The sequence below is a fragment of the Panthera uncia genome, assembly GCF_023721935.1.
Source record: "Panthera uncia isolate 11264 chromosome B2 unlocalized genomic scaffold, Puncia_PCG_1.0 HiC_scaffold_24, whole genome shotgun sequence".
Lineage (NCBI taxonomy): Eukaryota > Metazoa > Chordata > Mammalia > Carnivora > Felidae > Panthera > Panthera uncia.
In genome coordinates this window covers 4,416,803-4,428,991 of record NW_026057580.1, presented here as the reverse complement: position 1 = coordinate 4,428,991, position 12,189 = coordinate 4,416,803, and the positions used below count along the sequence as shown (strand labels likewise).

Sequence of the window (12,189 nt, the reverse complement as noted above, 5' to 3'; positions counted from 1 at the left end):
TGTCAGCACAGAACATGATGTGGGGCTCGCACCCATGAACTGTGAACTCGTGCCCAGAGCCGAAGTCAGATGCTTAACCAACTGAGCCACCCAGGCACCCCTCTATTGCCTTACTTTTAATCTGTAGGTGTCATCCTAAGTCTTTTGATTGGAGCATTTAGTCCATTTACATTCAAAGTAATTACAAATATATATTTATTGCCATTTTATTACTTGTTTTGTGGTTGTTTCTGAAGATTTTCTTAAGGAGTGTCTTAAAAAATTTTTTTAATGTTTATTTATTTTTGAAGGAGAGACAGAGTGTGAGTGGGGGAGGGACAGAGAGAGTGGGGGACACAGAATCTGAAGCAGGCTCCAGGCTCCAAGCTGTCAGCACAATGCCTGATGCGGGGCTCGAACTCACAAACGGCGAGATCATGACCTGAGCTGAAGTTGGACACTCAACCAACTGAGCCACCCAGGCGCCCCTTAGAAGTGTCTTAAATAAAAATTCTGAACAATTACTAAGCATGTTTGTACATGAAATACTGGGTCAAATGGGCTGATAGTGCCTATAAAAATGTCTTCTTGATGGGTTAATCTTTGAAAAGTACAAAAATTTTTCTTTTCATGTATCCAGCTATATTTTATGATGACTAGTTGTCAAGTTCTCTAATCACTCAAGAGAAATAAATGGCTGACATGTGAGGTAAATCAAACACATACACACACAGACTCTCTCTCTCTCTCTTTCTCTCTCTCTCTCCTTTTTTGGGGGCATTTAACCTTTCCTGCTTTTCCGAAGAACATCTGAATTCTAGTGCCCCTCCTGTATTTTTAACATTCAACTTAGTTGCCATAGCAATACTTTCTGGTCTTGAAATACCTCTAGGATGAAACTGGCTGAGACATATTTACCTTGCCCCCAAACTCTGTTATCTGTTTCTAGGCTCGAGGATTTCTAGTCCCCTAAGCATTTACCCAGCTCAGACTCCAGTGTCTACTGGGAACCACACATACAATTTCTTATTCAACAGTTTTTCTGGGAACCAGAGTTCTGAGGTCTGGGGGTGATAAGAGAAGACTTTAGTGCAAGGCAGATAGGCTAAGAGAGAAACAACGCTTGGTAAATAAATCATGGATCAGTGAGACAAGGAAGAATTCTTTGGTTCAGGGCTGTGACAGAGATGCTCAGCATGACTGATATGAAGCAAATTTCGTAAAATATCTTTCCAATTTTGACTAGAATTATAGGCAATCTTAATCCAAGCCAGAGGAGTCATATATTTAGATGTTTGTTGTATTCCTTAAACTATAAAAAGGAAATTTCTAGCTCTCTAGGTTGCAAAGAAGGCTCTCCTGATGTAAATAGATGTACTGCTTGCCTGTGCGGCACTCAGAATGAAATGGAAGCGGCATGAAACGTGTGAGGCGAGTGCCCTTACCTGTGCTAATGTGAGCACCTGACTCAGGAGCTTAATTTCAGTCATTTGCTGGAGATGCCAAATCTTTAGCAGTTTCCTCACATACACTTAGATCAGACACACTGAGCAAATATGATGTCCAATTTAGTTGATAGATAGAACTCCCTTTCGCTGCACTAACATACTACGCTGTCAGTTCAGTCAATGAGTGTTTATTGAGTACTCACAGCACAGAGTACTTGTACTAGGCACCTGGAAACCACCGCCAGGAACCCACGTCCATCTCAGTACTATAAAATCACTATCTTCAACCGGATATTAACCGTGCTCCTATGAGAGACCGAGGGCAGCACAGATGTCGAAAATACTCAAACAATTACAAAACATCTTTTGCGTCATTAGCTTCAATTCCTCTCCCCACCCTATCGACCAAGGCTTCATTTGGAACTATTAAATAGGAAAGGAAATTGAATGGTTTGTGATTCCTCTCCTTTTTCTTTTCTGTGCCTATCCTTTGGGAGGGAAGTGGATGAGCAATAGCTTGGCAGGGTAGTAAGCAGTGGGAAGAAGGGAAAATAGCAGTCGAAAAGGAGTCTCCATAATTTACAAACGGAAGAGATAATCTACAGTTGGTTGTAGCCGTACAATAATGAAAGGGTGGCTGAACTGGGCCTGGGCTTGACAGCTCCCAGAGAAAGAAAAATACACTGGGATGAATAAGGACCATAGAGGCATACCTAATTTTTTTTTTTTTTTTTTTTTGAGATCAACTTGCTATTGCTTCATTTTCTCTATGTTTAATAACTGCAAGAGAGAAACTGATTCATGTTTTGGACATTCTGCACCACATTAACTTCTATAAGTGGTAGAACTTTTTTCCCTATTAGAAAATAAAAAGAGGCTCATCCCTACAGACTGAAGAGATCATGAATACCCACCAAGAACATACTTTGGGCTGGACCCATTTTGTCCTTACATATTATATTCATATAACATTTTCCAACTGAGGAGCCTTAACTATTTTTGTGTCATTAACTCCTTAATCCTCAGAGCACTCAGACAGACTATGGGCAGTGGCATCTACATGCACGGCGTCATCTCTGGATAGCCTACTCACAATGAGGTTTGTTAGTTAAAGCATTCGGGGCGTTTTACTTACGGCATTGCACATATCAATTACAAAACAATCATTTTCAGGCAAATGTAAAAACTGCTAATTCAATCGACTATCTTATAATTAGGGTTTCCACAAAGTGCTGTCACTGATTAGCTGAAAAAGACTGAGTGACAGGCATACGTAATACACAGCATATGTGATTCTCATACCAGCCAGAAAACAATGATAAAGATATCATGATTAGCAAGTAGAAAGATAGTAAGTCTTAAACTAAGGTGACAGAGGGACTATAAACTAAGATATTAGGTAGATTTGGTTAGTTATTATGACTTTACCCTGGTCTTTTTATGTGGTCAGGCCTCTGAAGGTTTCCTGTTATTTAAATTTTAATGTTTAAAAGGGGCACGAAAATGATATAATTACTACTCAGTTACCCACACGTAAGGTACATTGCAGGCAGTTTCTCTCTTTTTCTCTCATAGACAATGAATAACTCTGGCTGTGCCTGTACACCTAGCAACAACAAAGCCAAGCTTCTTTATTTCCCAGTTACACTGCCTGCTCTGGCTCTTAGGAGAGAGAAAAAGAGGAGGGAGCTGGGGAGCAAGTTTCCTGTTGAGCTGTAAGGACTGGACGCCTCTGTGGTTTCTCTTCCAGGAGTTGGCTGGATAAAGGCAGGTCAGGAGCAAGGAAGGCGCTTCTGAAGGCGTGATGGCCTCCCCACCAGACCCCTCTTCTCCTCAGCCCAGAAAACTCTTCTCTCATGGTGCTAATGAAATGCAGGGATGGCTGTGTGGTGGTGGGTGGGATGGTTTTGGGAGTTGGTGACTGAATACAGAAACCAAATGGCAACAAATCTCCGGGCTGTCGCCTCTCCAAGTCACCTCCCTCGCCTTGCCTCTTGCTCTCAGCCTCCCTCACCCTGCTCTAGTCACACTGGCCTCCTCACTGCTCCTGCCACCTGGCAGACATGCTCCCTCTTGGGGCCTTGGCACTCTGTGATGCTCATCCCCTAGGTCCCCAGATGGCTTGCTCTTCCCTTTCTTCGGGCTCTGCACAGGCCTTCCCTGACCACTGCATCTAACACTGCACTGTTTCTACCTGCTAGTCCTCCCTCCTGATTGCTCCGTGGCACTTCGAAAAATCTGACATATTACAGTGTTGTTTACTGTTTATCTCCCCCTGACAAGAATGTCAGTTCTATGACAGCATCGATGTTTGTTTTCTTTATTCGATGCTCTATCCCCATGGCTGAGAACAGTGCCTGGAACACAGTAGAAGGCTCAATAAATGTTTGCTAAATGAATGAAAGAAAATGGGGGGAGGAGGGATGGTCAGGGGTTATGTTTCACGATCAGCCTCTCCAGGATACCACAAGGTACTGGTACCAGACACACTAGCAGAATTAGGTTTCCGAGGACTGTGGTTAGGAGCAAGCATCGCCAGGCAAAGAAGGCGGCTCTGCCTGCCTACCTGCCTACAGCTAAATGCTCAGGAAAGGAAGAAATGATTTCTGAGGATGAAAACAGACAAACAAAAGACATCTCTATCCATAAAACACTTACATCCTCCCTTAGGAAAAAACATCACAGTGATTAAGACAATTCATGTTTGAGTCCTTTGCCTTCCTAGTCACCGTCTACAAAGAAACCTGAATTTTTAAAGCCAATGTACCATGTGACTGGGCTTCCTTTCCTAGAGGAAGAGTTTCCAGGATTGCCAGATCTCCTATCTCCTAGATGGGGAAAGTGTTAGTTACTCAGCTCTGTAACACTCTCCCTCTGGGTGTCGATTCAGAATCATTGAGCTTTTTCAGATACAGTGACTAGGAAAGCAAGTCAGTCATCACAAGCAATAGAAGCTGTGGGTCAAATGTCACTGACTAATCATCCTGTCATTGGTCAATTACCTACCCCCACGAAGAGGTGCCACTGATCTAGTTTCCTATCAATAAATGTCTGTCTGGGCACATCAGCAGCTGCTAACCATGGCCCGCCAAGATATCCAGCATTGTCCACAGGCATCGGTGGTTAAGAAATCCCTCTCCCTTTCTTCTTAATAATGTCACAGAAGAGGCAAATGCAGATCCTGACAACATAATGTTAGTTTCACAGAAACGTGTGTCTTTAAGTGCTCAGCCAGTTACATGGGGCTTCAATTGCATGGATTTTCTCACTGCAAAAACAATAGCTGGGCTTAAGGAAGTTTGGAGGCTGAGATAGACAATTCTACCTTTGGTTGTGTTCATGCTCATTATCGCCACTCTGAGTCATGGAAAGAAAAATTAGTTCAGGGGAACCATTTTCATTCCATGTTTAAAGAAAACCAAATGGGCACTGTTTTCTCTTGCTTTAAGCCCAGTGACACCTTTTTCTGGAGTCAGATTGAGTATCTCTGATTCTCTGGGTAGAGCCAGAAGTCAAGGAGGCTTTGTCACACAAAGAGCCTGTTTGTCTCACTCTGAGTTGTCACTTGGGCAGTGACCTCACGTGTTCCTGCTGGATCTAAAATTCTAGATCTCCTACTGCACCTGCTATAATTTCCCCTTCTACACATTTTCTCTGACAGGGATGCTTATTGTGAGTTGCCACAGGCTTTATATATCAGGTGAGGCTGTGAGGAGGCAGTAAGTAAATGATTATAATACAAATATAATTCCTATTGGAATGAATATATAGAGAATGAATGGGATCACTGAAGAAGGAGGTCTAGATCAGCCCAGGAGATGATGGGCAGTTAGGGTAGCATTCCCAGAGGAACAGAGTCTTGAAGGGGGAGTAAGAGCTGGGTAGAAAGGGGTGAGGAGAAGGCAGTGAGAGACACTAGCAATGGAACAGCACGTTCAAAGAGTTGAAGGCATAGAGGTGAGAGAGGGGTGGCATGTGCAAAACTGCAGGAAGCTGGACAGGCTAAGACGGGCTCGTGTAGGGGTGGGTGGAGAAGCACAGGACAAGGCTGTGTAGACAGAAGCAAGTCAGATTTTTCTTAAATGCCTTCTTCGTCTGAACTTTCTCCCGAAGGGGCGTGACCGCGTCAGATCTGGGGTGGGGAGTTGGCTGCAGGTGGGGAAGGAAGGGCCAGATGGAAGTCTGGAAGACCAGGCAGAGAGGAGAAACTACAAAGGTACGACTGCAGTGGGCGTGGGGAAGGGTGGAAGGCTTTGTGAGATATGTAGGAGCCAGTACGGACAGAACTGGTTGAAGAGGAGAGGCGAGGGAGAGGAGTAAATTCAGGAAGATTGCCGTACTTTTAGCGCAGTCTACGGATAGATGGGTGGTACCACTGAATGAGCTGAGGGAAATCTCAAGGTGACTTGAGCAGGGGAAGGGAGGATAACGGAATTCCATTTCCGGCGTGTCGGTGTGAGATGCATGTGTAACATTGTTGGGGGCGGAGGTGGAGTACCAGGTAAGCGGGTAGAACACAGGGAACATTACAAGAGAGTGGGAAGAGCCACTAAGCTGCCAGTTTGCTTCCATCTTCATTGGCGAGAAGACTGGTCTTCAAATTAGAAATGGCAGAACAACCGTAAAAAAAGGGAAAACCGAAGCCCCAAATAGGTGAAGTGAAAGAAAGAAAGTATCTAGTCAATTTAAACGATTCCAAGTCTCCTAGCTCCGGTGAGTTACACCCCACGCCTGCTGAAAGAAATTGCAGATGTAATCTCAGAGCCACGATTGGTAATCTTCAAGAGACTGTGAAGACTATAAGGAGTGCCAGTGACCGGAGAAGGACAACTGTTCCCCAGATTTTTAAAGCGAAGAGGAATAGATTGTAATGGGAAACATCTGGGTAAGTTTCACACCATCTATGACAAAAATTCTAGAATGGCTTATTAAATAGATGGCCTATGACTGCTTTACTTCACACCCACAGCTGAGAAAAAAGGAAGGACAGGGATGTTGTTTGCTATCTGACAGAAGTTTATTTGCACTGGTAGCTTGTCCAGACTGACTGTGGCTTCTCTTCCCCCTTCCTAAGCACAAAGTGGGTTTGTCTGGTCTGCAGTGCTTCTCTATCTGTGTGACTTGTTGCCTATGTTACACAACCTGTATGTAGCCCTTTATGAAAAGGGGTCAACAATTTAAATGAAGAAATCCACAGTCAGAATTCTCCCAGCAATCCAGCATCACTCGTCAGGGGGCCCCTGGGGACTGGCAACTGCAGTAACCTCTGTGGTTATTAGCCTTAACATCAATAAACCTTTGCCTGTTAGAATCCTACTACCTTATTTTTTTGGTGCTCTTTCTCTCTTTATATACGCTGACTTTACAATGAGAACAGAAAACAACAAGGCAAATGTGGAAGACAGTGATGGGGCAGGGGGGTAGGCAGTCCTGTCCCACCCACATCTCCATGTGGGTTATCATGTAAAATACCTTAACTACTGCTAAACATAAATATAAATATGTAACATAAATATGTATATATTAGTCTTTCAGAAGCCTTGTTAGAACCTTCATAAAAAAAGCAAAAAAGGGCAGCCTATTCAACACCCAGATGGCTCTCTTGAACTAAAGTATATTCTCTAGGGGATATCATTAGTCTCGCGTTTTAAAATTATATGAGCCTATATGTCAAACAATGTTGGGTTAAAGTTCCTTTCTTAAAAAACAAAGCAAAACAAAACAAAACAAAATGAAAACAACCACCCCAAGCCCAGATTTTTCATTAAGAAGATTTTTTTTTTTTAGTACCAGGTCTCATACTCGCATTTGTTTGGTTCATATGTAAAGCCATTTATTGAAGTTGAAAATTAGTTTTGATTCTACATAACCTCTCTTGAATTATCCTCTAAGCCCCTAACCAACTCAAACAGACTTCAGAAGGAAGTGAGCCAGAGGCATGGGTGGCTCAGTCAGTTAAGCTTCCGACTCTTGATTTTGGCTCAGGGCATGATCTCAATGTTCATAGGATTGAGCCCTGCATCTGGCTCTGAGCTGACAGTGCAGAACCTGCTTGGGATTCTCTCTCTCTCTCTCTCTCTCTCTCTCTGCCCCTCCCCTTCTCATGCTCTCTCTCAAAATAAATAAATAAACATTTTTTAAAAAAGGAGGTGAGCCGCACCCAGGGAGAGCCTCTAATCTAGTCTCTCTGCAAGTCTAATCTTGGTGTATCCTCCCACCAGAAGATCCAAACAAGCACCCTGTATCTCTCTCTGTTCCCCCTTCAATATTTAGAGCACAGAACAGAAATGTATCTTCACTGAAGTTAATGGTATCATCATTGTTCTAAAACAGAATTTGCACATGTGTCTTCCATTTTAAAAGTAATGAATGAAAAGGAATCTCCTTACCGTATTGACCCGATCATGTACGGCTGTGCCAGTTGAACCACAATTGCACCACTTCCTAGCTGATGACACGTATAGCCAGAGTCCCAATCATAATTCTTGGTGTCCCCATTCAGCAAGGCATTTCGGCTCCGGCTGACTCCTTCAATCACACTGGCACAATCAGCAATTGTTGCAACATTCTCCATGGGAACTGTGAGTGCAACATAAGATTCAGCATCAAGATAAGAGAAGCCAAATATATCCTGATAGTGTGCAATGAACAAAATTAATTACAATCTCAAATCAATGATAAAAGGGAAATTAGAACATCTTGATTATCTCAAGACATGAACACACTTTCCATGCCAAATAGCTTCAAGACAAAAAGTTGAACCTAAGATTGGAACAAACCAAACAGCATGTAATAATTAACCCTGAAGTATTTTACTATAAAGAAATATGACACTGCATAAAACACAGAATGGATAAATACATTTGAAAATATTACTATAATAGGAAACTACACAGTAATTGACCTCAGTGAACTATAGCTATATACAAATAGATGAATCAAAAACCATAATGTTGCTTCATAAAAAAAGTGACTTCTAAAAAACTAAAAACTCAAAAAACAAAACACATAATGTCGAGTGAAAAAAAGCGAGGCACAAGAAAAACACAGAATATGAGTTCATTTATACAGAGTTTTCTAAAAAGGCAAAACTAGAAATACACTTTGTTTAGGATGGAGATATATATATATATATATATGTATATATATATATATACACACACACACACACACACATATATATGTATATATATGTATATATATATATATATATACATACATAAAACTAAAAAGGAAATCCAGGGAATTATTATATCAAACTCAGTATAATGTGTCTGGGAACAGGGGATGAAATCTTGCAGGGCGTCCTACCAATGGGTCCAAACATTAATTGATTTCATTTCCAAGATGAAATCTTGGAGGGGCTTCAAAAGTGCTGGTCTTGTTGTGTTCTTAAGCTAGGTGGTGGTGAATACACAGTTACTTGTTTTATTAGTATACTCTAAACTGTATATATTTATTGCACTTGGTGAATATAATAAATTTGTTTGGAGAAACATGATATAATAGATTGTTTTAAAATTCATAAAGCAGGAAGATGATCTAGGAAATGGTACCGATCCCTTTTCAGAATACACAGCTGCCCTCAGCCAGGACTCGTTTCCCTTTTTTGTTTGTTTACTATTCTGAACATTTCAACACATAATGCTCTTCTCTTTGTTCATGAACTGCTATATTTTGAGCCAGCTCTGTTTTGATTTTGAGTCTCTCTCTACTTCAAATCCATACCAATCTGCTCACTTATAAAAGTAAAGGGCTTCCACAAAATGATAGCTGTCTAAAAATGAAATATGGGGAACCTGGCTGGCTCAATTGGTGGAGCATGTGACTCTTGATCTCAGGGTTATGAGAGCCCCATATTGGGTGTAGAGATTACTTAAAAAACCCACAAAATCTAAAATAAGAAAGGAAGGAAGGAAGGAAGGGAGAAAAGAAGGAAAGAAAGAAAGAGAAAGAGAAAGAGAAAGAGAGAAAGAAAGAAAGAAAGAAAGAAAGAAAGAAAGAAAGAAAGAAAGAAAGAAAAGAAAGAAAGATGGATATAGATTCTCTGAGACGAGTACGATAAAAGGTCAGGGCCTTTTAAGTCCCCCTGGGACCTTTTCTGTGCATTTACTAGTGTTGGGGTTTTAATGTAATTTATTATTTAAACCAAATCTACAATTAAACCCAGCTACTTACATTCAAGGTCTATAACTTACTTTATTTACATAATTTAAAAATAGGTTAGCAAAAAGACAATTTTTCATTAGATATATACTATACTTTTCAGTATATTACATACTCTCTGAAGAGAGAGGGTAAGCAGTAGACTACCACCATACCAAAACTTTCTACCTTTATAATGATGTAGAGTAAATAATTTTAAACATACATTCTACATGATGCATTGCATTTATTTTCCAAAGTTGGGCATGCCTGACTTCAGTCCTCATCTTACACAGCTTCACTAATTGCTTTGTTCTCTGCAGAGGAAGCCATCCACAGATTAAAAAAGGGAGAAGGGAAAGGAGGAAGGGAGAGAGGATGGATTTTTGGTGATAAATCCCTTGACTATCAAGCTTAACTCCAAAGCAACAAGCAAAAACACTCTAAGCAACAAGAAATAACCTCTGAGTACAGTTTCCTGGCAGAGAAGGAGGGGGCTCAGAAAGAAGTTCCCTGTGACTTTGGAAAGACAAGAAAGGACTGTATTTGGAGGCTAAGTCATGGTACCTCTATCTCATGGAAAAGGGGAAGTATTGCGTGATTTGGAAGGCAGAACTTAAGGAAGTGGCAGAAGATGTACAGTAATTGAGTTGAGACATAAAATAATACTGTAGTCTGAGGCACCTGGGTGGCTCAGTCTGTTAAGCATCCGACTTTGGCTCAGGTCATGATCTCACGGTTTGTGAGTTCGAGCCCCATGTCGGGCTGTGTGCTAACAGCTCAGAGCCTGGAGCCTGCTTCGGATTCTGTGTCTCCCTCTTTCTCTGCTCCTCCCATGCTCATGCTCTGTCTCTCTCTGTCTCTCAATAATAAATAAACGTTAAAAAAATTAAAATAATACTTCAGTCATAGCTTAGGCGGCAGTAACAGCCCCCATTCTCCCTTTCCACAGCACATATTTATTTTTTGTGTTCCCTGTGAATACACAGTATTCATACATTGTATCACACAAGGATCCAAGTGACAGGGGCTTTGTATTGCTATGGGTTTTCTCAATTACAGCAGCAATGAGAAGTGACCTGTGTCCTGGTTCTTAAGACTCTTCCTTCAAAGTAACACATGTCACCTTTGTCACATTTGGTTGACCAAGGCAAGTCACAGGACTTTACCTAACTTCAAAGGGGGTGGAAAAAGTACAACCCTGCTGTGTGCCCAGGAGAACAAAGGGGAATGCTTGGGGAATAGTATTAACTTTTAGCACAAACACTAAACCAGGATGAAGGAACTTTCAACGGAAAGATAAATCTAGTCAATTTATGTAAAGTATATGGCATATTTCAATGCATAAACATACCAAAATGTATTTATCTAGTCTCCGCAAAGGGACATTTAGATTGTTACCACCATTTTCTTGGCGATCACAAAGGTGTCTTCTTGTGTACATGGCTAAGAGTTTCTTAAAGGAATACATAAGATATTGTGCAGCTCATGGCTATGAGTTACCTTCAATTTTCCTGGATATTGCCCAAATGAGTCACCAAAGTGGTTGTAAAAATGTACACTCTCAACTCATTGCACCACATCCTTATCAGCTCTTGGTGATGTCAGACAGATGAGTGTGACATATCTCAATGTGGTTTTAGTTTTTCATTTTTTTTTGTTTGATGAAGTTGAACTTTTTTTTTCTTTTTTCCTTTCTGTAAACTACCTATCTTTTGTCTATTTTTCTGTTGTCTTTCTAATTGATTGCAGGGTGCCAATCTTCTGTTGGTTAATGTTTTGAGATGAAATATTCATCTTTTCCTTTAAGATTGGTAACTTTCTTGTTTATATATTCTTTCCTACCCTCATTTTATAAAGATATTTTCCTGTATTTTATTCTACAAGTTCTCAAATTTTGCTTTTCACATACTTATTTTTGGTTACCATAACACAGAAAATCTACTTTCATTTTTTACCCATAAGTTTAGCTAATTTCCCTACCACCATTTAATGAACTCTTCCTCCCACTGATTTATGAGACTTCAGTCACATACAAAGTTTTCATATATATTCATGTCTCTTCTTAAGATCTGTGCTATGTTTCACTGATTTGACTAGCCTTGTGCCTTTACCATGCTGTTTTAACTACTGGGATTTTACAGTAATCTTCAAATCTGATACAGTGAACACCTCTGTTCTCTCTCCTTCCCCCTTTTCTTTTCCTTTTTCCTCCAAATTGTCTTAGATATTCTTGGCCCTTTTAGAAAAAATTTTCATTTTACCCAGTCTTTCAAATACAGTGGCATAAAATTTTTCAGAATGCTTCCTTTTTCATTCCAAATATCTGTATTTGTACCTCTTCTTTCAGTCCTATACAGGCTTGTCTACTTATTAGCGTTTTCAAAGGACCAACTTTTAGTTTTGTTGATTCTTTATTTCCTATTTCACTAAATTCTGCTCTTCTTTTTATTTCTTCTTCAACTCCTTTTAAATTACTGTTTTGTTTTCCAACTACTTGAAGTGAATACTCAACTCATTAACCTTTCCTCTTTTCATACAGTCAAAACTTATTTACCCACACTTACCAATTTATTCACCATTACTGTTTTTTACATCCTCCTTTCTTCTTGGCCCA

The 12,189-nt window shown here is 40.5% G+C and overlaps 1 protein-coding gene across 3 annotated transcripts in view; it reads right to left on the bottom strand.

Annotated features, from left to right (window-relative positions):
- BTBD9 (BTB domain containing 9) overlaps positions 1–12,189 on the bottom strand; it is a 413,047-nt gene that overhangs the window by 104,396 nt on the left and 296,462 nt on the right. For all 3 annotated transcript variants that reach the window (XM_049652736.1, XM_049652739.1, XM_049652737.1), the window contains exon 8: positions 7,817–8,006. In XM_049652736.1, the coding sequence (XP_049508693.1) occupies positions 7,817–8,006 (190 nt within the window). The remainder of the gene's footprint in view (positions 1–7,816; positions 8,007–12,189) is intronic.